General features: G+C 40.9%; 1 protein-coding gene across 1 annotated transcript in view; it reads left to right on the forward strand.

The window, feature by feature from the left end:
- The window catches only part of LOC145415051 (nuclear transcription factor Y subunit gamma-like), a 174,536-nt gene that overhangs the window by 39,919 nt on the left and 107,580 nt on the right, over positions 1-27,037 (forward strand). Inside the window, exon 3 of the mRNA XM_080284466.1 lies at positions 5,307-5,492. Coding sequence (XP_080140592.1) covers positions 5,307-5,492 — 186 coding nt within the window. The remainder of the gene's footprint in view (positions 1-5,306; positions 5,493-27,037) is intronic.

A 27,037-nucleotide genomic window follows, 5' to 3' on the forward strand; every position in this document is an offset into this window, starting at 1 on the left:
CAATAATTACCCACTAAACCACCAGGTGCCAAAATATGGTTATATGGTTACCACCCAGCATAGTAAATAGTTTCTTGGTGTACAGGAAAGCATTTGGCTTGTCACATAGTGTAGAGTCACCCATAGGCAGAAGAAAGAGGAAAGAATGAAGGAATGAAAGACAGAAGAGGGAGTCTAAAGTTACCCGTAGGCAGAAGGACGAGGAAAGAATGAAGGAAAGAAAGAATGAAGAAGATAGAAGGAAAGAAGGATGGAGGAGAGGACAGGGCAGACACCCGAGAGCAGCACTACATTGAGTGAGTGAATGGTGAGCGCCCCCACCTACCACAACATATATATATATATATATATATATATATATATATATATATATATATATATATATATATATATATCTATCTATACATATAAATATATATATACATATAAATATATATATACATATAAATATATATATACAGTAGAAGTCCTATTTTTCGGCATCTATGGGACCAGGCTAGTGCCGAAAAATCAAAATTGCCGAATTAACAAAAACCTTACCCACTCAATACCTTATATGTTTCGGTGAACACTATCATCACTACTCATATCATTACAAATGTGTTTGGAGAGAGTATTGTTTGATACTGTACAATACTGTAATGAATACAGTACTATACATGAATATGAAAAATAAAGAAATTAGTGAACATACTGTATATAAATGTAATGGTACAGTAGGCCTACAAGTTCACATGCACTTACCTAAACTTCTAGTAGGTTCCTTAATTACATATGTACAATAGAAGGGGTTGATTGGACTCTGCTACTGCTGGAAGAAGTCCCCAGCAGTAGAGGGTCCTCATGGAGAATTTCAAGACTGACGAAAAAAATCTGAAAATCTGCCGAACGATCAGAGATTTTCGTAAATGGGACTGTTTCTCACAACTGCCGAAATGTCAGATTTGCCGGGGAATTGGATGCCGAAAAATTGGACTTTTACTATATATATATATATATATATATATATACTGTACTGTATATATATATATATATATATATATATATATATACTGTACTGTATATATATATATATATGTATACTGTACTGTATATATATATACAATATATATATATATATATATATATATATATATATATATATATATATATATATATATATATATATATATATATATATATATATATATACTGTACTGTATATATATATACAATGTATATACAGTACCCTCTCGTCCAACACGCGTTAGTCCAGCACGATTCGGGTCCAGCACGGAGAGCAATTAATTAGTATTATTTAATATGATTTAATTACTGCAACACGAGTGTGTTAGCATAACACGCACAGAGCTCCGAGAAGTGGGCGAAATCCGCAGAGTTCACTCTAGCAAGATCACCCCTGGTTCAACACGGTCATACTGGACATTCCCATGATGATGATAGCCAATGAAAAACTTCTAATTAAGTAGCCTTCCCCGCCCGGTATCGTGACGTGATCGTGATGCCGCCCAATTAAAAACGTTTCTGGTGTCACGTGATGTTTTGTTTACATTTCTCCCGCCACAGCGCCACTCAGTCGCATAATTGCATTGGAAGGTGCTTTTTTCTTGCTGCATATTCTGTCCTTGTTACTGCATTTTACCCTGCTCACGATGCCTAGGAAGCCTTCTGAGAACCCCAAGAAGCGTCTGCACCTCCCTCAGGCCACCAAGCTAGAAAGCATCGAGAGGAAGAAGAAAGGGGAGAGGAAAGTTGACATTGCCAAGGCCTACGACATGCATGAAGCCAACGTGATCATAATAAAAAACTTAAGACAAGATCCTGGCAGCTGAAGGCTATCACACGGCACTTCATACCAGGTTTGCCGAGGATACGATGGTAAATCGGAACGGTAACGTGGTAAAATTGCCAATGATACCACGGGCATTTGGAATTCATCTGGATGGATTCCTGCCGACATACGACGGAGAAAACAGTGTGACCAAAACCCAGGCGACTCGACAGAGAATGTATCGTACTACAGCATTGAACATTTAGCCTGATATTGAATACATACTAATATTTTAGAATAAATATCAATCGTTTTGAAACCTTTCTCATTTGCGTGCATACCAGTTTATAAACAAAGTTGCATCTCATTATTCTCTACCAAGTCAGCGACAGAGATCACTTTCCACAGTCACGAGACGGGGCTCTGGCAACAGTGTGAGAAGCATGCACTTTCCTGAGGATTACAGTGCTAGGACAGGCAGAAGCAGGACCTTCCATGGCTGTGGACGAAGATAGTGATTCTGAGTGTGATTTCGAAGGATTTATGAGGGAGGTTGAGGAGGAGCAACAGCCATTACCCGCTAGTGACGCCAGCAGCCATCCTCTGGGGACCCAGTAGGACAAACTACAGCCTTGGATACCACCTTCCATTCCCAGCAAGCCCACCAACACTATCCTAAAAGGTTAGTTATCATTCATAGCACAGTACCATTTATTATAATTACAATAGTACCAGTATATGTATAGGTATATGGTAGGTATTTAGGTTGACTTTTCCGAGGGTTGCTGACATAATTCATTTTTCCCCATAAGCTCTGTTGTTAGTCCAACACGTTTTTGGTCCAACACGTGACCCATGCATGACAATATTACCGTGCTGGACGCGAGGGTACTGTATATATATACATATATATATATATACATATACAGTATATATATATATATATATATATATATATATATATATATATATATATACATAGATAGATAGATAGATATATACAGTAGATATATATATAGATACATATATATATATATATATATATATATATATATATATATATATATTATATATCTATATCTATCTATCTATCTATCTATGTATATATTTACAGTAGAACCTCTTTAGTCCGGACCCCTTTAATCCGGACTTCTGTTAATTCGGACAAAATTTAAAAATAATAAGCTCCAAAAATATGTTGAAAGTAATTCTAAAGTCATTTTCAGTATTGGCGCGGAAAGCGATCGTCATTCGTTTAGTCTCGGATCACGCTAGGTCACAACATGGGCGCCTGTTTAAACACACGCTAGCATTCGTTCCATCAACTAGTTCACCAACCACTAATATTTTTACGCTGTATTTCAAAAGTTAATCCTCCTTACCATGCCCCTTAATGCAAGTGTAGCTTCTGCAATGAATAAAGGTGTTAAAAGGAGGAGTTTGCTTACACAAAAATGGGTCAGAATATTCTGCAGTGTTTAGTGATTACTGTAGGTTATTTTTTGTACTTAAATGTGCTTTACTTGTACATCAAACATTAGCTTCTTGCCCATATGGGTGTTATCAATATGCCAAAGATGACAATGTATTTTTTGCATACGTAAGTTTTATTTTTATTCCAAATATTACAGTTAACTAATGAATTTATTTTTTTGCCTACACGGGCCTTAGTCACTTGCTACAATTTAAAATGTAGGCTAGTTTCTTGTCATGGCCTTTCCTGTAAATTATGCAATACAAAACTATCGTACATGATAGTTTGGTTATTTTAGTATCCTTTCATCTTTTGCAGTTACGTAGGGTTGACATATGCCACATATGTTAATAATTAACAAACATACCATATGTAGATAGTTTTTGGTATGAACTGGAGATTACCCTGATGGTCCAGACAGTCTGCTAATTCGGACAACCTTTCCCCCCATATAGTCCGAAAGAGAGAGGTTCTACTGTATATATATATATATATATATATATATATATATATATATAATTTACTTGGATACAGTTGATTTTATGTTCATTATTTTGTATGGTTTGCATATAATGTTCAAAATATCCTAATGGCCCTTAATTGGAGAAAAGTTCCCCACCCTTGGTGTAGGGTCACCCATAGGCAGAAGGAATGGGAAAGAATGAAAGAAAGAAGAGAAAAGAGTGTGTGTAAAGTCACCTGTAGGCAGAAGGATGAGGATAGAATGAAGTAAAGAAAGACAAGATGATGGAAGGAAAGGAAGGTGAAGAGGAAAGAGCAGACACTCGAATGCATTGCTGCTCGCGGGTGTCTTCCCGTCCCTGTCCTCCCTTTCACAGTTATCTGAACTGGTGAAAGTGACTGCCTTCATCATGTAAACATAACTGCAGCCGGTGTTCCATACTAGTGAATGTTTGGTGTAGGGAAAGTTTTGGGATGGCTGTAATCTTCCTGATAATGTTTTAGGTGTCCTTTCCCCCCCCCCCCCCCCACCTTGACATGCTTCCCACCTCCCCTAAAAAATAAATAAAATAAACTGAAGTGAAAAGAAATAGGAATGTGTACTTAGTAACTGAGTGTGCTATCATATATGAATGAGTGCAGTAGTACTAGTGGCCAGTCTCAGCCAATGCCATTGGCAGGAGAACAGTCTTTAATTATTACTTGGATGTTTCTGTAAATTACATACTTTAGTATTTCATGATATTAATGCCGACGCTAAAATGTTCATGTATTTGAATCTTGTGCCATCCTTGTCAAGTTTAATTCCAGCCTCGTAGGTGATAGTTGGCATGTTAGTGATGTCAGACCACTTCCATGTAAGCAACACAAGGATACATTTGCTTGCATCTCCATCGTCAGTGCTAAATGTGTTTGTAGTTTTTTGCAAGGCTTTTTTCTCAGGTTATGCACCTTGTCAACCCCTAGACCTAGCAATTTGACGACAAGCAAAGAAATCAAGCCTGAATGTCATCATCATCATCATCATCATCATCATCTGGACCTCCTTTTCCACCCAAGGGCAGGGCCTGAATGTCAAGGGAAGAAAAATATATTGCTCTCTATGAATCTGAAGCTCATAGTTCCTGATCTAAAAGAGTGTCATAAAGGCTGTATTTTTTTAAAACTAAGACTTCTTTATCTAACACGTAATCTAATTGCACAAGTTTAGCGATTCAGCAGTTACTGCCAGGATCAAAGAACCAAATTGGCACGAAACTTGAAAACCCAATGTTTAGGGGATTTATGAAATGCAATGCATAACTGACAGAATGAAGTGTGTAGGTACAGAGCTTCAATCAGATTTTGTCATAATGGATACTGTACATGGACATCATTCTGTGGTCTCAGAGTACAGTAGTGATTCACTGTTTATTAAAATATCAGTAATTGATTTCATGACTGAATTGCGGCTAACCACTCAGATGAAATAGTTTCTTGATGACATTTGCTTTGTCACTCAGGTGAACACTCTTAGTACATTACTCTTTTATATTAAAATTGATGTTAGGAATGGGTATCTTCATGAAAATTCTATTGGGCCCTTCTTGATCTTCACAGCCTGACTTGCGTCAACAAGAGTTACCTCTGGCACGGATAAAGAGAATAATGAAGCTGGATGAGGAGGTGAAGATGATCAGTGCAGAGGCACCAGTGTTGTTCAGTAAGGCAGCAGAAATATTTATCACAGAGTTGACTCTGCGTGCCTGGACACACACCGAAGACAACAAGCGCAGAACATTACAGGTGATCATCCTATGCTGTACTCTTTAGTTTCTAGTCATCATTACAGTAGACCCTCAGTTTGCACAGCTAATGCATCTGGGAATTTAGTGCAAGTATCACACAGCGATGAAGAATATTAAGTTGGGAAAGGCCCCAGGAATTGATGGAGTGTGTGGTGAAATGCTTAGGTATGGGGGTGAGATTGTTGTGGAGTGGATATGGAAGTTGTGTAGATCGGCTTGGGAAGAGGGAAGGGTTCCAGAGGACTGGTAATCAGGTATAATTGTTCCTTTATACAAAGGAAAAGGAGAGAGAGAAGTATGTGGTAACCATAGGGGTATTTGCCTACTTAGTGTGACTGGTAAAATATATGGTAGAATACTCATTGATAGGGTTAGGCATATGACAGAGGAGCTAGTTGGAGAAGAACAAGGGGGATTTAGGAAGGGAAAAGGGTGTGTAGATCAGATATTTGTTCTAAGATGTTTAGTGGAAAAGTATCAAGAGAAGGGAAGGAAAGTGTATGCTGCCTTCATGGACTTGGAGAAACCTTATGACAGAATAGATAGGCAAGGTATGTGGAAGGTATTAAGAATATATGGAGTGGAGGGGAAATTGTTGAGTGCTGTGAAGAGTATGTATGAGGGAGCTAGGGTTATGGTGCGAGTGGATGGTGAGCTGAGTGAGTTCTTTGATCTCAATGTGGGACTGAAACAGGGTTGTGTGATGTCTCCATGGCTGTTTAATATATACATGGATGGGGTTGTAAAGGAGGTGCAGGGTAGGGCAGTGGATGTGGGGGTGGCTCTAATGAATGAGGGTGAGATTTGGAAGCTTCCGGTGTTGCTGTTTGTTGATGATACAGTACTGTTGAGTGAAGATGAATGGGAGTTGCAAGGTTTGGTGAATGAATTTGGGACAGTGTGTAGGAGGAGGAATCTGAAAGTTAATGTAAACAAGAGTAAAGTTATGGTGTTTGAGAGGAATGAAGTCACAGAGTGTGCAGTGAGGTTGGATGGTGAGGATATGGAGAATGTGAGTGCATTCAAGTACTTGGGTAGTGTGATGAGTAAGGATGGAACTTTGGGGGATGAAGTGCATGAAAGAGTACAGCAGGGAAGGAAGGTTGTTGGTACACTGAAAGCAGTGATGAGAAATAGGGAGGTGAGTATGGAAGTTAAGAAGTCACTGCATGATAGTATTGTGATCCCTACCCTGACGTATGGAAGCGAGGCATGGACCTTGCAAGAGGGGAACAAGTCAAGAGTGAGAGCAGTGGAAATGAGTTACTTGAGAGGAGCATGTGGAGTGACGTGGAGGGACAGGTTGACAAATGAAGAAGTGAAGGAACGCTGTGGAGTGGATGTGGATGTGGTTGAGAAGATTAGGAGAAATACACTGAGGTGGTTTGGACATGTGGAGAGAATGGAGAATGAAAGACTGACCAAGAGGGTGTATGTAGGTGAGGTGGAGGGAGGGAGAGGGAGAGGTAGACCGAGGATGAGGTGGAGGGATGGAGTTGAGAGGTATATGAGGGAGGGGGGGGTGAGTTGGGGGGAGGGTAGTCAAATGGTGGGTGACAGAGCGACTTGGAGGCGTTTTGTATGCGGCCACCCTTTGCGGGATTAGGGTGTCGGGCTATAGATAGATAGATTGATAGATCATCATCATCATCATCATCATGCATCACATAATCTAGTGCTGCCCCATGAGAAGCATACTACCCTGGGGCTAGGCAAGTTGGTCCTGACATTTAAAATGAGAGTGACCAGCCACACTCATCCCTGAGTGGCATGAAAGCTTGCAAATCATGCCACTGAAACCCATGTTAATGTCACTAATATATCTTCCCAGAGGTGGGTGAAGAACAGCTGTGTGTCAATAGCATAGACAATGAAAAACTTAGTTGAAAAAAGAAAAAGTACATAGTAAGTGGTTACAATGAGGTGAAAGAGGCAGGCAGCGAACGAAATTGTGTGTGTGTGTTTGTGTGTATTACCTACTTAATTGTATCTTTACAGGAAATAGCAACTGTGTATTAAACCACTTTCATCATACATATCCGTATATTTATGAATAGATTTGGCACACGCTATTTTGTTTGGTAGTGCATTCCATTGATCAATTGCCCTTTTTGGGAAACTAAATATCCATACACCTTTATCACCTCTTCTCTATTTTATGCAGTTTTTTGCAGTGTCCACTTGCTGATGCATCCCCATTGTTTATATACTCATGAATAATCTATTTCCTCTTTCCCAGTGATGCATTTATGTAGCATAATCATGTCTCCTCTTTTCCTTCTCTCTTATAATGTTGGTAGGTTCAATTTTTATGGTCTTTCTTCATAGCTTAGATTCCGTAAACTTGATACCCATCTTGTAGTGGCCCTTTGTGCTTTTTCAATCTTATCTCTTTTTTTTTTTTTTGAGATGAGGATTCCAGACTACTGATGCGTACTCCAGGGTTTGTCTGATGAATGATGTTACAGCCTTTCTCAGCATGTCTTCCTTTATATATGTGAATGCTGTTCTCATAATATCAAGCAGTGTATGCATGTTCAGTACCTTCTCAGTGATGTGGTCAGCCGGAGATAGTCTGTTATTGATATCAGTCCTAGGTCCTTCTCCTTTTCTGATATGTGAAGGGTTGAACGTAATAGCTTATAATCCCAGTTTGATCTTTTTCTGCTTTTAATCCCTCTGTGAGACAATTCGGAATTCGCAGACATGCCCCGGGAGGCAAAAGTTTCAGGAAATTTGACATGTCATATTTTTATGATTAATGTGTTTGGGATGATGGATAATGATGAAATATCAATAAAAATAATAAAATAAATATATTTTACCTACCCATTACTGAAGGTACAGCTGATGAAGCTGATGAATGCAGTATGGGTAATCCATGAGGATGCCGCAGAAGGTAAACAAACAACTTTTTTCTATCTGGTGTTTTCACTTATAGCTTGAACAGAATATTCTTTCCTTATTAGAAAAACTTATTTTTTGCTTCTGTGTACAATTATTTTCAAAACAGAACTTGTTTCCATATTCAAAAAATTGTAATTTCAACTTCTGAACTTTACTTATCCCACCAGTATATCAGAACAGAACTTATTTCCTCTCATTCAACAAAACTTTTCTTCTTGTTCTTATAGTTTGAACAGAACATTCTATTCTTATTAGAAAAACTTATTTCTTGCTTCTGTGTACAATTATTTTCAAAACAGAACTTGCTTCCATATTCAAAAACCTGTAATTTCATCTTCTGAACTCTTACCTGTGCTTCCACTAATCAGAACAGAACTTATTTCCTCTCATTCAACAAAACTTTTCTTCTTGTTATCCATTACTTTTGTTTGGCTGGAACTTAGCAAGTGTGTGGTAGTCACGCCAACACTCAAAACATAGTGTGACACCACATTCTTTGCACCATGTGCTCACTCGGTTGTTCTTCCGCGGCTTTCTCACAGAATGAAGACAGACATGACATGATTGCTGTCCAGTCTTTCGGGTATGTGTTGGAAGCAGCTTTTGTAGATAGTGCCTATTGGCGAATCCCGATGCTATAAGTCTGTCAGCAGCTAGTTCAGAGTGGCGTCCAGGACGGTCTTTGTTCAGTGTGCCATACTTGGTGAGCAGTTGTCTCACCACTTCCAGAACAAAGTGCCTCAGTGACTTCTTTTGGGTTTCTGCCTTGGACATATGGTAGGCATTCAGCATTGACAAATCAACCATATGAAAAAATAACTTCTTGTACCATTTTACGGTACGTCTGACACACTCCACAATACCTATTTGGGCATCCGACTTGTCAACAAGTCTCATATTTTTTGTGTAATCAGTTACTACATCCGGTTTGAGGACTGGTTCTTTTGTTCTATAGTGCACTGTTCCTGATGGAATCAATTTGCCACGATGGAAGGTGCTCAGCATACAAACCTCCCGTTTATCTATCCATCTGACACACAGCAAAGGATCACTTCTGTAGTGCTCACAGGTTCCTCGAGCACTATGTCCTCCAAACTTTGGAAGATGTTTCCTGTTCTTCCGGACTGTCCCACAACTACCAGTGTTATGATCATGAATGAAACTACACAGGGCTGGGGAAGTATACCAATTATCAGTATACAAAACATGTCCCTTGTTCAGAAATGGTGCCATCAATTTTTTGACCACAAAGCCAGAAAATCTTAGGGGATCTCTTGCAGGTACATCAATATCAGTGCCAGTGTACACTATAATGTCTAACACTATGCCAGTTAGGCAGTCACAAATAACAAAAATTTTTATTCCAAATCTGTGTCGTTTGCAGGGAATGTGTTGCTTGAATATAAGTCTGCCACGGAACAGAATGAGACTTTCATCAATAACAAGTTTCTGATAGGGTGCAAAGAAGGAGCGAATACGCTCCCTTATCTTTTCTATTACTGGACGAACCTTCCAAAGGCGGTCATCAGTACTGGGATGGTTGTTGTCTGTGAAATGAATAAATCGCATGAGTAGCTGGTACCTGTCCCTGGGCATGTACTTGGGAAATATTGGGGTATAAATCAGTGGATCTCGGTTCCAGTAGTCACGAACATTTTGCTTCTTTACTTGTGGCATCAGAAGAGTGAGTGCAAGAAATGTGTACATTTCAGGTACACTGGTATCATACCAACGTTTCATTTTATTGTGTGGAGAAAAAGGATGTTTGTCCTTCATGAACTGATAGTATCTATTGGTTTCTTGTACCAAATAATCAAGAATTTCACCATCAAACAACAGGAGAAAATACTCCATTTCAGAACTGTTTTTGTCTACACCAGCAGCCCTTGTCACTCCACTGTGAGTTGCATCAAATCTATAGCAATTTGGTATGAATCTATCACCATTTGCCCAGATAAACCCAGATCCACCAGCACTACCAGTACCACCAGGCCTACGGGGAGGGTCACACACCCTGGGATCAAAATTCATCATCATCACTTAGGTCTGAATCATCATCACTCTCGTCACTCACGGGAATAAACCCATCACTGTCACTGTCTGCCATCCCCTCACTGTCATTACCACTCTCCTGGTCATCACTATCGTACTCCAAACCTGGCGATAACTAACGTTTCACGCCAACACTACTCACTGATACCCCAGAGGTTGACGGAGTTTGTGTATCACTGGCCGAAAATTCTTCAAAATCGGTGATGTCATGCACTTCCCTCTCTTCACCAAGTCTACTAGTCACTTCAGAGTTCTCCAAGTTGCTGTCCAGTTCTGCCATCTCATCTGAAGACTGTGCTGAGGGCAAAAAATGAAGACTTCCCTCTAACTCCATGATATACACAATTGTGCTGCCTAAACCCTGTGTGTTGCAGACGTGAAAAAAAAATCGGCCACATGTACTGTTATTATAGCATATTTTTGAAGGATTTTAGGCATATATTTGTTTGTAGAAAATTATTTTATGATTTATGAGTCATTTTTAGGTAATTATTTGAGCATAAAATGCGAAAAAAAAAAAAAAATCCACCCCAAACCCTGGTACATATGCACCAGCAGGTTTGTTTACATATGACGTCAGAGCCCAGACCACTCTGAGTGCAACATGGAAGGTGGGGGGTATCATATGAAGTCACCCGTTTGCCTGAGGCTCTTTTACTCATAAGCCCCGACCCGGTATCCATCAAGAGAACCCATCTTAAGACCCGACCCAGACTTAAAGGGTTAACATACTTAATTACATGGGATTTGTCCACATTCAGTTCCACATGCCATCTATTGCTCTGTTCATAAAGCTTTTATTTACTTCTTTTAGTTCTCTGCAAGAGTCCGTGGCTGTTATTCTCCTTTGTATTTTTGCATCATCAGTAAACATATTTAGGTGGCTTCCATTTCCGATGTTGTTGTCAGTGTCATTTATACAGTATATACTAAAAACATGATTGGTGCCAGCACTGAGCCCTATGGAACACCACAAGTTACTTCTCTCCATGTTTAGTAATTTCCCCTTAGTACAGTAGGTACCCACAGTACGCATGTTCAGAGTACGCGATCCTCATTGTACGCGAGGACCTATTTTTTTCGAATTTTAGTTTATTTTTAATAGTACGCGAATTAACTTAATTTAAGTGAGACGGGCAGTGAAGAGTGGCCCAAATCCTGGGTTACCTCGAGTGTGCGACATCGTCACCCCAAGAAGCGAAAAATGGTTGCCTATGCTCTGCCTATCTTGGAACGTCGATGATGCGCACTCGTCACATGATGGCCAAATGTGCTGCTTGGAGGATGGTGACAGAGGCCCAGCAGAGGAAACACGCGTGCTCAGAGGTTACACTTGCTGTTCCAGCTATATTCTCGTCTACTCTGAGGATATTATTTTGTGAGCCAGGATGTCTGCCCCGTCCTCGAGAAGGAAGATGTGCATCACCCATGCCATGAAGATGGAAGTTATATGAAAGAAAGAGAGTGGGAAGGGTAACACTGCTATTGGGAAGGAACTTGGCTTGGCGGAATGGACGGTGCGAACAATATGGGTGAACAGTGAGGCCATAAAGAAGACTGTCAAGATGTATGAGACGGTGGCACTGGACGGGAGAAGCAGGCTAACCAACTGGGCAATAATTTGTATGGAGCAGTACCTGGCAACATGTATCCTGAGGAAGGAGAAGGAAGAAGTTCCACTGAATGGGCACTACATCAGGGACCAGGCCAAGATTTTCTGCAAAGCTGCATCTGTGAAGCTTGGTGTCAAGAAACCCTTCAAAGCTTCCGTGAGATGGTTATGCTGGTTCCTGAAGAGGAAGGAGCTATGTCACATTCGCCTCACCGGCAAGCGTGCATCTGCAAATGAAATGGCAGCTAGAGACTATCCTGCCATCCTGAAGCGGATAATCGACGAGGGTGGCTACAGCAGGCACCAAATTTACAACATAGATGAAACGGCCCTATACTACAAGGTTATGCCGAATTCTGCTTATATCAGTAAACAGTAGCGCCAGGCCCGGGGGAGAAAAATGGACAAGAGTGGGAAAACTGTCATGTTCACCATGATCTTATCAGGCTCACACAAGATGTGGCCTGTTGTGGTTCATACCACAGCACACCCCAGATGTTACAAGAATCTTCGCTGCATGGATGATAGCAGGGTGTACTGGTACAGCAACTCCAATGGCTGGATGATGAGCGGCATCATTCCGAGTGGCTGTTGTGGCACTTCATCCCTGACGCCAAGGCTAAATTCCGGGAACTTGGCATCGCCTTCAAGGTGCTCCTCGTCGTCGCCAATGCCCCAAGTCATATAACCTGGCTAGGAGACCTCAGCAAGGAATGCAAGATTGTTTTTTCGCCACGCAGAACAACCTCTCTCATCCAGCCGGTAGACCAGGAGTTAATAGCAACAGTGAAGCAGCTATACCACCAACGCCTCTACAATCATCTCCTCAGCAAGGCTGACAACTATGAGGAACTGCAGGCAGCTCTTGACTTGAACACAGCTGGAAGTGATGTCAGGGACAACGAGGATGGTTTGGACTCGCTAGCCACTTCACCTGCTTCACACACAGCACGTGCACCACCAGCTTCAACTCCCGATAAGACTGTTATGGCTTTTTGGCAGTCATTCAACCTCAAGGATGCCATCACATTCCTGTTGTCCTCTTGGGCGGATATAACCGCTGCAACAATTAACCATGCTTGGCGCCTCCCTGTACAGCACCTGTTTGAAATCACACCGGGAAGCAGCTTTCAGTCCCTGGCTGCTGCCGAGGCAACCACTTTCACAACAGCACAAGCTGTGCCCAGGTTCAGGCCATCACACTGAAGATCAGGGGCTTACATTCGGCACCAGTGGAACAGGAACCCCAGGAAGTCGTGCAGTGAGTGGACAAGGCCATCACAGAGCAGGAGATCACAGCAGAAAAGCCAGAAACACCGGTGATGGAGAGTGAAGATTTGTCCATGATGGAGGTCAGCCGGGTACTGTGTGCCCTTGATAAATTCAAGGAAGAATTGAAGGACATCGAATGCTCTCAGTTGCGGGTGGTGGAGGTGATGTCTTCACTGGACAAAACCTTCCGCTACTACACCGACAAGTACAGCCAGGAAGTAAACAGACGGAAGCAAAACACTTATCACCTGTTACGTTCAGCTTGAACAAAATGGGGAATCACTCCCTTCAACATCAGAAGAGCCATATCCTGAGGAGGATCAAGAGGATGATGCGATGTCTGAGGTGTCAGAAATAGACTTTGAAGGGTTTATGAATGAAATGAGTGCATTATGTAGTGAAAGTGTCGAAAGTGCTGGTGACGAAAGTGGTGAGGAAGGTGGTGTGTCAGGTGGTGTGGTGGATGATGCAGGAGATGCACGCTAGGTGCCTCATCCTGCCTCGGATCCCCTTCTTACCTCCATCAAGCCTGTTGTCCTCTTGGGTTAAGGTGAGCAGCCATATTCTTGTTGGTATAGTTAATCCATATCCTTGTTGATTTAGTAAACCCACAATCTTGTTAGATTACTTTATCTTAGGTAATAATTGTCTTAGATACTTTCCCTGTACAGTACAATACTTAGGCCTGAAAGGAGTCTCAAGGGTTGCCCGTGAAGGGAGGTGCCGCCCATATGTAATTTTTCCCATAAGTTTATGTATTCTGAGTACGCGAATTCCTAGTATGCGCCGTCCTCTGCCGCCCATATACTCGCGTACTGTGGATACCTACTGTATTGTTCTCACTTCCTTTTTTCTGAGAAAATCCTACATTTTACAGTACAGATTACCTTGGATTCCTTCTTGATGGTACAGTTTCCATAAAAGTCTTTGGTGTGGTAGTCTGTCAAATCTACGGTATCTATCTTTCTATAGCCCGACACCCTAATACCGCAAAGGGTGGCCGCAGACAAAACATCTTCAAGTCGCTCTGTCACCCATCATTTGATTACCCTCCTCCCCAACTCACTCCCCCCTTCCTCATATACCTCTCAACTCCATCCCTCCACCTCATCCTCGGTCTACTCCTCCCTCTCCCTCCCTCCACCTGACCTACATACACCTTCTTAGTCAGTCTTTCATTCTCCATTCTCTCCACATGTCCAAACCACCCCTGTGTATTTCTCCTAATCTTCTCAACCACATCCACATCCACCCCAAAACGTTCCTTCACTTCTTCATTTGTCAACCTGTCCCTCCATGTCACTCCACACGCTCCTCTCAAGTAACTCATTTCCACTGCTCTCACTCTTGACTTGTTCCGCTCTTGCAAGGTCCACGCCTCACTTCCATACGACAGGGTAGGGATCACAATCCTATCATGCAGTGACTTCTTAACTTTCATACTTACCTCCCTATTTCTCATCACTGCTTTCAGTGAACCAACAACCTTCCTTCCCTGCTGTACCCTTTCACGCACTTCATCCCCCAACATTCCACCCTTACTCATCACCCTACACAAGTACTTGAGTGCACTCACATTCTCCATATCCTCACCATCCAACCTCACTGTACATTCTGTGACTTCATTCCTCTCAAACACCATAACTTTACTCTTGTTTACATTAACTTTCAGATACCTCTTCCTATACACTGTTCCAGATTCATTCACCAAACCTTGCAACTCCCATTCATCTTCACTCAACAATACTGCATCATCAGCAAACAGCAACACCGGAATCTTTCAAATCTCACCCTCATTCATTAGAGCCACCCCCACATCCACTTCCCCTACCTTGCACCTCCTTTACAATCCCATCCATGTATATATTAAACAGCCATGGAGACATCACACAACCCTGTTTCAGTCCCACATTGAGATCAAAGAACTCACTCAGCTCACCATCCACTCGCACCGTAAGCCTAGCTCCTTCGTGCATACTCTTCACAGCACTCAACAATTTCCCCTCCACTCCATATATTCTTAATACCTTCCACATACCTTGCCTGTCTATTCTGTCATAAGCTTTCTCCAAGTCCATGAAGGTAGCATACACTTTCCTTCCCTTCTCTAGATACTTTTCCACTAAACATCTTAGAACAAATATCTGATCTACACACCCTTTTCCCTTCCTAAATCCTCCTTGTTCTTCTCCAACTAGCTCCTCTGTCATATGCCTAACCCTGTTAACCCTCTCGCGCATGATAAGTTTCGGTAAGTTTTCTGGCACATGATTTTTTCTGCGAGGCCGCGCGGCCCGGCTGCCCGTGTGCGGCAAATAATACGTATTCTCTCTTATTTTCGCCTCCCAAACATCAATATACTGCCATGAAACCTATGTCATCTTATTCGTCGATGTTTCTTCTAGCTGATAAGCACCACAAAAGAACAGGAAAACACGAATAAAACAACATTAGGCGGCCGTGAATAAACATTTCGCTACATCACGTTCACTTCCCAACATCACCATTCGAATGTTTTCCATCATACAGGAAAATGTTACTAGAAGTTTTGGTAGAGAATTTCATCAGCTTTCTAAAGAGACAAATCCGGTTGTGATATGATTTGTGGTTTTCGAGAAAATAGCCAAAAACTGAAAGCCATTTTTTAAATAATTCAAGGAGCTCTAATACTGAACTTTTCTCGCACATGTTATGTTTTTATTGCATAATATTATGCAGAATTTCACGAGCTTTCTAATGACCTAAAAATGGCTTTGATACACCTCATGGTTTTCGAGTAAATCACCAAAACGGCTGGGAACTCATGTCCGTACGTCACTTTCGTGATGTGCGCGCAACATACACAAGATTCCCGCCTCCGTAACAACGAATTCTTATCATAGATATTACATTGTTATGTCTTGTACATACATAGAATTTACTGCTCTTTATCATGGTTCTTACAGGAAATCGGTATGTCCAATAGTTTTCGAGTAATTGGCCGACAAAGTGAGATTACTCGTCCGAGCTCTTTCGACTTTACCGAAACAGTCTGTTCCTCCAGCTTTTCCAACAGAAAATGCTCCCAGAGGCTTATACTCTGCAAATGAACATACGTAGATTTTACTGCTCTTTATCATAGTTCTTACGGGAAATCAATACGTCCAATAGTTTTGCAGTAATTAGATGACAAACGTAGAATACTCCTCCTCACCCGCACGCGAGATAAAAAACATTCTTTCCCTGCCTCACCCACGGCTACATATTTTCCCTCGTTATGTTTTATTATTTTCTTTTCTTATTCAAAGTATACACGTAAAGTATCATAAGGTTTTTGATAGAGCTGTCAGAAACTCAACATGACCACTAGTCTTTTTGCTAGGTTCTGATACTGAAGCTGAACTTTCTTCCATCTCATATGTGTGTATGTAAAAAACATTACTTATTTGTGTAAAAAATATTGAACTATAGAAATAGGTCAATATATAAATCAACAAAATGCAGATAACTCACTTCCTCCAGAGGTGTTGAGATGCTGGCAGTAGCTTGAAGATGAGGAGTTATGTAGTGTGGGTGTGGGTGTGGGTGAGTGTGGGTGCATGTGTGTGTGTGTGTCTGTGGCTGTGGCGTATTTTCTTCTGTCCTTGCGATACATTTGCCTAAAACACATGCGATGCACACAATAGATTTCTCCACGAACATTCGCTGCATGACATACCTATGTATATGTGGCTGTGGCATATTTCTTGTCTCTTACACTTGCCCTGTGTTTTAGCTAAGTCAGTCAGTGCATGAAATATTTCTCTGTGAACACTTGCTGCACTATTTTATATGTATATTTCACACTAAACCATATGCAATATAAGACACTATCACGTGATTCCATCCCAACCTCGTCTATTATTCCTGACTCTGTGGCGTACGTGACCGCCTGTTTCCTTAGCGACTCTTGCATATCTCTATGGCGTGCATAATGCCTGCTATGGTAGGTTAGTTATTTCACCAATCAAGGCACTATATGTTTCACAAATATAAGTATTGGGTTCACTATATAAAGGCAAAAAACTCACATCATTTCTGGACAGGGTGAAGCAGAGTGGAAACCCTGTTATAACAAACCACACTTCTGCCTGTAGGCTTAACGGCTGATAACGGGCCCCAATGATTTACAGACAATATATCTATGTTTCATAGACACAGTCACTTCACATTATAGTCAAAAGCACTGTACAATCACAATATTTCAATAATGGCTTCTGCCTCGTGTGGGAGGGGGAAAATGGCGGGTTTAAAGGGACGCTGACAGCCGCGCTACTCTCCTGCCCGGCTGCTCGTAAGATACTGAGATATTTCTGCTATGCATTGCCTCATCAGAGCAGTCACAGTGTTGCCAAATGCTTACCTCGGAAAAGAGATGCACACACTGGAACGCACCAAAATTTGATGCAAATCGGCCGAAAACTTTTCTTTTGACAGCGTTTTTTCTGCTTAGGAATGCGATTCAAGTGACTGAACATCTTTAGAACAATCCACATGAAACGCGAATCGTGTGAGTGAGCCTGAGAGGGTTAATGAGTATTCTGCCATATATTTTTCCAGTCACACTAAGAAGGCAAATACCCCTATGGTTACCACATACCTCTCTCTCCCCTTTTCCTTTATATAAAGGAGCAATTATACCTGATTTCCAGTCCTCTGGAACCCTTCCCTCTTCCCAAGCCAATCTACACAACTTCCATATCCACTCCACAAAAATCTCACCTCCATACCTCAGCATTTCACCACACACTTCATCAATTCCTGGGGCCTTTCCCATCTTGATCTTCTTCATTGCTTCCACTACTTCTGCCCTACTGATCTCTTCCTCCCTCCACTCATCTCTTCTTCTCCCAGCCATTCCCCAACCACTTATACTCACACTGCTCTCACTCTCTACATTCAACAAATCCTCAGAGTGCTCCTTCCATCTCCTCAATTTCTCTCTCTTCTCCACCAACAATCTATTATTCCTATCATTCACTCCCCTACTATTTCCCCTTTCACACTGCCTTACTTTCTTTACCTCCTTCCAAAACAATTTCTTACTCTCCCTCCATTTCACACTCAGATTCCTCCCAAACTCTTCATTCACTTTCTTCTTACTCTCCTTCACCAGTCTCTTAACCTCCCATCTCCTGCTCACATATACCTGTCTCTTCTCTCTCTCTCATCTTCTCCCCTACCTCTGCTCGCTAACCATTCACTATATGCCTTCTTCTTTTGTTCCACAGCTCGTTTCACCTCATCATTCCACCATGCTGTCCCTTGCACACCCTTGCATCTCCTCCTCACTCCACAAACCACCTCACACGCTGCGCCCATCTCTTCCATGAATATTTTACATACGTCTTCCACTCCTTCCATCTGCTCTAACTCATACCTTCCCAATCTTTCTTCCACTATGCTCTTATACTCTGCCATTTTCTCACTATCTTCCAGCTTCTCCACTCTTGTCACACGAGCTGTTTCCTCCTGTCTTCCTCTTCGTCTGTTCAACCATTTTCTTTGCTACTTTACCTTGGCCATCACCAAGTGATTTGTCCAAGACTCCATTCCCCCACCTTCTCCACACTCTTGCATCCAACACTTGTCTTCTCATTCTCTCATCCATACACAGGTAGTCTATCATTGCCTTTCATTCAACAAGTTCGCCATCCATCCTCCTCATTGCTCTCCATGTATACTGGTGGATCATCATATGCAGAAAGTAGGTGTTAGCTATTGCCAACCCCTTACCAGCACAGATGTCCACCAATGCACTACCATTCCCATCTACTACAGCTGGCACACCCCGCTGACCAACCACTCCATCCACTTATACATTCCCAACTTTGCCATTCATGTCTCCAATCAAAAGCACTCTCTCGTTCCTCTCAGATTTGTCCATACATGCTTCTACACTCACCCAAAACTCATCCTTCACTCTTGCCACTCGATCCTCTGTCGGGGCATACGCACATACAATCGCCCACGCTTATATACCTACTTTCACCCTCGCCCATACAATCCTTGCACCCACTGTTTCATACTCATTTATATTCTCCTTCCACTTCTTGCATATCATCAGACATACTCCCTCTCTTGCCCTCTCATTCTCACTAACTCCCACACATATATCTAAACCATATTCCCACTGTCTCACCCTTTCATCTTACCATTTAGTTTCAGTCCGTCCACATATATCCACTCTTTCATCGTCCAGCACCTGAACAATCTCTCTCTCTCTCTTTCACTTCATCATTCACTCCTCTGTCAAATGCTTTCTTGAAATCTAAACAGATGCTGTCTACCCATCCTTCTCTTCTGTAGTGGTTCTGCAGTTCTGACATAGTAGCTTAATAGATTAGTAGCACATGATTTTTCCCTCGTTAACCCGAGGCATCCCATCGACATGTGGGTATGTCACAATGTTTTGTCACAGCTAGTCCCATCGACGTACCGATATGTTGCGCAATTGCAAGGCTCATAATTTTCAATTTTCAATTTTCGCGCTTGATTTTTGGTACGTATATGTGGGACACCTTCCTCCATTCCTCTACAAGATGCCAAGCAGGGACAATGCCTTACACTGCATAACCTCCCTACCCCCCTGCATGCCATTGTCTCAACAATTCACCTGTTACCAGTGACCTGGCCAATAAAGACATTCAGGGCCAGTGATTCCCCAATCGATGACAGTGTGGAGGACAAAGTTTACATAGCATTAGAGGAAGAAACAGTCAGAAATGATGATCAGGTAATATCGCCAAAAAAAGTCAGGTATGTTGATGAGTTAGTGAGTGAAACAATACTTATAATGCCTATGTTACTGTTTGAAAACCAATATACTCTTGTGCTACATATAAATTCGTACCAAATAAATAAATACCGTTTATGAGTGGTGTGGAATGGTTACCCTCCCATAGAACTCGTTTTCTTTGGAGCCAGCCTGATAGAAAACCCAGTAAGGTAAGGAGGTACTGCTACCTGTATCGAGTATTTTAAACCTCAGGTGAGCAATTTCTCTATGAATTTTTGATGTTTCTCACCAAAAGCCGAGGTTTTAGCCAAAAAATTTTTTCCAAAATAGCTCGGGATTGGGGGGGTGTCGGAGGTGTGAAATAGCTCTGGACGTGACAGGTTAAAACCGAACTGTTTTTCTGTTATCACATTTTATTTTTCCAGATGGTTTACCCCAATTTTTTTTTTTGGCTTTTCTAGTACAGGTATCTTTCTTACAACACTGGTCAATGATACTTGTCAGTAGTTGAGTGGATTTTATTTCCTTTCTTGAATAGGGGAACAATGTTTGCTTTCTTCCAAATATCAGATAGTTTAACTTGACTTAAGTATTCCTTGAATATTAAGTATATTGGTCTGCATAACTCTTCTGCACATTCATGTAGCATCCAACCTGAAATTTTGTCAGGACCATTTGCTTTTCCTTTGTCTAATTAACTCAACTCTTCCTGTACTTCTTGTTCTGATATTCGTACATCTGGTAATATGTGTGAGCGTGCATGTTTTTATTATCTCCCTCAAAGTTACAGTAAAACCTCAATATAACGGACTTCAATAGACCGGAATTCGCTTTAATCGGACTCGAGGAGCTACCGGACTAAATTCCTATATATCGGAAAAAGTTTGATAAAGCCATAAGCAGTCCGGACTGCCTAACCACTTCAGCTATGTTCACCACAAAAAGGTAAATAAAAGACTTGTTTATCAGTGTACAGTACAGTATTATTATATATATTATACCATTTGATTAATGTAGTGAAGTTATAACACAGTACGGTACCGCAGTGGTAGTGAAAACAGTTTAAAAACCGTTCATGCGATCCGTACTAAAGTCTGAAATATCAGAAAAATTCCGGAATTTCGCATTTTTCGTACTGGTTTGGGCCCCAATTAGTCCATTATAGTGAGGTCTTACTGTCCTTTTTTCTGAAAAACTGATTGGATTTTTTTTTTATTTTTTTTTTTATTTTATTTTTTTACAAATATCTTCTTCTTGGATATACTGTAGGTTATCTCCCCATCCATGAAGGACTGTATTTCATCTTTGATTTTGGTTCGGATGTAGCTGTAAAACAGCTTTATTTAGACTACACGTTTTTGCTAGTACTTGCTCTACTGTGGTGAATCATCACTTAATTTAGCCTAATAATGAGCTTGACTCATATAAATAGTTACTACTTAAGTATGCCCTCGGGAGCAGGGGGGTGGCTGCTTTCTCAGGCAGAGGAACTCCTTGAGAGTGAAATGGCTGGGAAGCATGCCGGCACGTGACTGGCTACAGCATAGCTGGGTCTTTCGGGTGTGGGCAATCAGGCAAGTTAGCTGCCTACTGCGACTGCAACACATTGGCGAGGTGTTCAGGAAGTTAGCCAAAGAAACCTTGATGGACTCTGAAAGAACAATAATGGCCCCCAGTCCCGTGCAGCCCTTAAATGGGCAGGGGGTGCTAAGAATCTCACGGTTGCCTCAATTACAATCTAATTCATTTGTTAATGCAAAAAATACAATTAAAATTGGTAACTGGAATGTGAGAACGCTAAATCATGACGGTAAAATCGATGAGTTAGTGAAGGTTTTTCAAAATTACGGACTTGATGTTTGTGCTCTGACAGAAACAAGATTAACTGGAGTCAATAAGTTGGATTTGGAGGATGGTATACGTTTATTGATATCTGGCCGACGGGACGGAATGCATTATCAGGGAGTAGGATTGTTGCTGGGTTGTAAGGCAAATAAGGCTTTATGTGAGTGGGATCCTACAGATGAGCGATTATTATACGCACGGTTTAAATCAAATCATGGCAACATCAGCCTGTTTGTGTGTTATGCACCTACTAATGATGCCCTCGATGAAAGGAAAGACACATTTTATGAAAAGTTGCAAGAAGGAGTAGGAAGGGTACCTAGACATGATGTTTTGATCTGCGTTGGAGACTTTAATGCAGTAATGGGCTGTTCAAATGAGGGATTTGAGGCATGTATGGGTAAGATGGGAGTTGGTAGTAGGATGAGTGAAAACGGAGTGAGGTTTGGAAGCTTCTGTCTAGCAAATGACTTAGTCATCGGGGGCACACTCTTTCAGCATTGCAATATACACAAGACAACTTGGGTGTCGCCGTGTGGAAGATATAAAAATCAGATTGATCACATCGCTATCAGTAGGAGGCATAGAAGTTCTCTGCTAGATGTTCATGTTAAACGGGGAGCGGATATTGGTAGTGACCATCAACTCAGCATTGCAAAAATAAGGTTTAAACTTAAAAATCAGAAGAAGGAAAAATCTGGTGTTGGTAGATACGATATTGTTAAGCTTAGAAGGGAAGGAGAAGAAAAGGAGGAATTCAGATTAGAATGCAGAAATAGGTTTTTGGTGTTGGAAACGTTGGAAGAGGGGGAGAGAAGTGTAGATGAGATGTGGGAGGATGTGAACAAAGTTTTGCATGAGACTGCTGAATGTACGATTGGAAGGAGACATAGATTCAGGAGAAAGAAATGGATGTCAGAGGAAACGTGGGATATGATAAAAAAGAGAGGTGAGACTAAATTGAGGAGTGAGATGCAATGCGTTGATGAACAAGAGATTGAATTAGCAAGAGCTGCGTACTGGAGTTTGAATTCAGAAGTAAGAAGGTTAGCTAGGAGAGATAAAAGAAGATGTGTGGATGAAAAGGTTGCAGAGACTGAAATCTTAATAAACAAAAATGATGGACAGAGTCAAAGAATAGCATATGAATCGATTAGAGAACTGAGTGGTAATGCAGGTAAACGCAAGGAAATACCAGTTAGAGACAGGGAGGGAAATTTATTGACCAAAGATGGAGATATTAAAAATAGATGGAAAGAGCATTTTGAGACAGTTCTTAATAGACCAATACCACCAGAAGAGGATATACCGTCTGCTCAGGAAGATTTAAATATAGAAACAGGAGAGTTGAGGCTTGCAGAAGTGGAGAAAGCAGTAAAACAGTTAAAGAATAATAAGGCACCAGGGGAGGATGGTTTATTTCCGGAAATGTTTAAAGTGGAGGGGGATAGATTAATAATGATCTTGACCAAGCTATTCAATAAGATATGGGTGACGGGGTTACTACCATCAGTTTGGATGAATGGTGTAATTGTTAAAGTTCCGAAGAAGGGAGACCTGAGTGAATGTGGTAATTGGAGGGGAATCTCTTTGTCACCGATAGCTTTGAAAGTTTTCAGTAGAGTGTTGTTAAATAGGTTGGAGCCGGTGGTTGAGGGTATTCTGAGGGATGAACAGGCTGGTTTTAGAAAGGGACGTGGTTGCAATGATCATATCTTTATAGTTAGGCATTTGATGCAGCAAGTTAATGAAATGAGAGTACCGTTAAGTCTTTGTTTTGTTGATTTTGAAAAGGCTTTTGATAGTGTTTCGAGAGAGACTATGGGGAAGATCATGAGACATTATGGAATACCAGAGGAGTTTGTGAGGGTCATTATGAACATGCATGAGGACACATTTTGTAAAGTGATGGTTGATGGTTGTCTGAGTGATTCGTTTGAAGTCAAGTCCAGAGTAATTCAAGGTGGTGTTCTATCGCCTTTACTATTTATATTGGTCATTGATTACATTATGAAACGCGTTGGAACAGAAACCGGTGCAGGTATACTTTGGGGGAGAGAACAGGAAACTTTTGGATTTAGATTATGCAGATGATATAGTTTTGATTTGTGATGGGCCAGAAGAGATGCAGAGAGTGTTGGACTGTTTGGTGAGTGAAGGTCGTAAGGTGGGTTTGGTTATTAATTGTGGAAAAACTGAAATAATCAATATGAATATGGAAAATGCGCAGGAATGTGTAATTGGAGGTATGGTTGTAAAGCAAGTTGATAGGTTTAAATATTTAGGTACTTATTTAGCCAAGGATGGTTCTTTGAACTTTGAATTCGAGGAAAGGTTAAAGAAGGCTAATCAGGCAATGGGAATGCTTAAGAATATTTGGAATAATAACAATTTTTCTGTGCATACAAAAATCAAACTTTATAAGGTAATGGTTAGGAGTATCTTAATTTATGGACACGAGTCTTGGTACAGCACAGTGACTATGGAAAATAAATTCTTGGTGTTTGAAAATAAAGCACTTAGAAGAATATTAGGAGTTAAGTGGTGGGAAAGGATACCAAATAGTAGAATTAGAGAAATAACGGGAGTGCAGCCGATCGATGAATACGTTAGATTCTCACGATGGAAGTGGCTAGGACATGTGTATAGGAGACAGGGAATAGTACGAGGTACACCAGGGTGGGTGGCACTTGGTAGGAGAGGTAGAGGAAGGCCAAAAGAGACGTGGGTGAGGACAATGAGACGGGAAGCTGGAGATGAGTGTTGGGGAGATCTTGAGAAGTTAGCACAAGATAGGATGTGGTGGTGTGAGTTCATCGAGGCCCTATGCATCCCCGAGGGTGCCACAGGAAATGATTGATTGAGTGATTGATAAGTATGCCAAGATTGGAGTGAGAGTCACTATGCATCCAACCTCTCCTACTGCTCTCTTGTGTGTGTGCACGTGTTCTTACCTTACCTAATTGTTCTTACCTAATTGTATCTTTACAGGTATGAGTCAAGCTCGTACTGTCCCGTGTCTTAAATCATATTTATCGTACATATCCTTAAATTTGTGAATTGTTTTGGCACACACTATTTCATTCGGTAGTGCATTCCATTGATCAATTGCTCTGTTTGGGAAACTGAATTTCCTTACGTCTTTATCACCTCTCTTCTTATGCAGTTTTTTGCAGTGTCCTCTTGCTGATGCTTCTCCATATGTTAAGTAATCATTTATGTCTATTTTCTCCTTCCCTGATATGCACTTATATAGCATTATCATGTCACCTCTTTTCCTTCTCTCCTGTAGTGTTGGTAGATTCAGTTTATTTAGTCTTTCTTTGTAGCTTAGGTCCCTTAAGCTTGGTATCCATCTTGTAGCGGCCCTTTGAACTTTTTCAATCTTGTCTATATGCTTTTTGAGATGAGGACTCCAGACTACTGACGCATAGTCCAGGGTTGTTCTAATGAATGATGTTATTATCCTTCTTAGCATGTCTTCATTTATGTATGTGAATGCTATTCTCATATTTGCAAGCAGTGTATACATGTTCCGTACCTTCTCGCTGATGTGGTCAGCCGGAGATAGTCTGTTATTGATAATCACACCTAGGTCTTTCTCTCTTTCTGATGTGTATAGGGTTTTATTTCCTAACATAAACCCAATCAGGTCTTTTTCCACTTTTACCAAACATGATTACATGACACTTGTCCACATTGAATTCCATTTGCCATGTACTACTCCATTCATGAAGTTTATTTAATTCTTCTTGTAGCTCTTAACAAGAGTCTGTGTTAGTAATTTTCCTTTGTATTTTTGCATCATCTGTAAACATATTCAGATAGCTCTCATTTCCAGTGTTACTGTTTATATCATTTATATACACTAAAAACATGATTGATGCCAGCACTGAACCCTGTGGTACTCCACTAGTCACTTCTTTCCATGATGAGTAGTTTCCTCTTAGTACTGTCCTCATTTCTCTTTTTATGAGAAAGTCTTGCATCCAACAAAACAGTTTGCCTCGAATTCCTCCTTGATGGTACAGTTTCCATAAAAGTCTTTGGTGTGGTATTGTGTCAAAAGCTTTCTTGAAATCTAAATAGATACTGTCCACCCATCCTTCCCTTTCCTGTATTGTGTTTGTTACTCTGTCATAGTAGCTCAACAGATTAGTAACACATGATTTTCCTTTTCTGAAACCAAACTGTCTTTCTGTTATCAAACTGTGTTCTTCTAGATGATTTACCCAAGCTTTTCTTATAAGCTTTTCTAATACTTTGCTTACAACACTGGTCAGTGATACTGGTCGGTAGTTGAGTTGTGCATGCACTTGTGTGTGGGTGGGCGGGCATATGGTTGCAGACCATTAGGTGTGAAATAATTTTAGACCATTTAATGTCCAGTAATTTTAGCCATGTTGCTTTATTACTGTATGCTTTAACAAAAAGTTTAGTTGAAAGAAGAGAAAGTATTGGTACATAGTGAGTGATGGTGATGAGGTTAGAAAGACGAGACAGGCAGTGAAGTGTGTGTATTTACCTATTTGTATTTACCTATTTGTAGTATACAGGAATTGAGCAATGCTCGTGTTGTCCTATCTCCATATCCACATTTATCAAGTCTACCTTTACACACATGAATGTTTTTCTCATGCACCACCTCTTTGTCTAAGTCGTTCCAAATATTTAAGAATATACCTAATTGTGATATACACGGAATGTACTATGCTCGTGGGTTTCCGTCGCTGTTTCTCAATAAGTCGAATTTAACTTTAAACTCGTTTATGTTTTTAGACTGGACGATCTCTTTGTCCAGGCTATTCCATAAGTCTATACTTCTGTAAGGAAAGCTATATTTCTTGATATCCTTCAAGCAGCTTGACTTTTTCAATTTCATTCCATGTCCTCTTGTTGCTCTCTTATCCCATACAAACAGATCTTCTTTGTCAATTTTATCTACTCCCACCATGGTCCTGAACACCGCAATCATGTCTCCCCTTTCTCCTTTCCTCTAACGAAGGCAAATCCAGTTTTTCCAGCCTCTCTCTGTATGACAGGTCTGTCAGACTGGGGACCATCTTGGTTGCTGTTCTTTGTATTCTCTCAATCTTGT

The sequence above is a fragment of the Coenobita brevimanus genome, chromosome 101 (genome assembly GCF_032717465.1).
Source record: "Coenobita brevimanus isolate Jiangsu-jjx chromosome 101, ASM3271746v2, whole genome shotgun sequence".
Taxonomy (NCBI): Eukaryota; Metazoa; Arthropoda; class Malacostraca; order Decapoda; family Coenobitidae; genus Coenobita; species Coenobita brevimanus.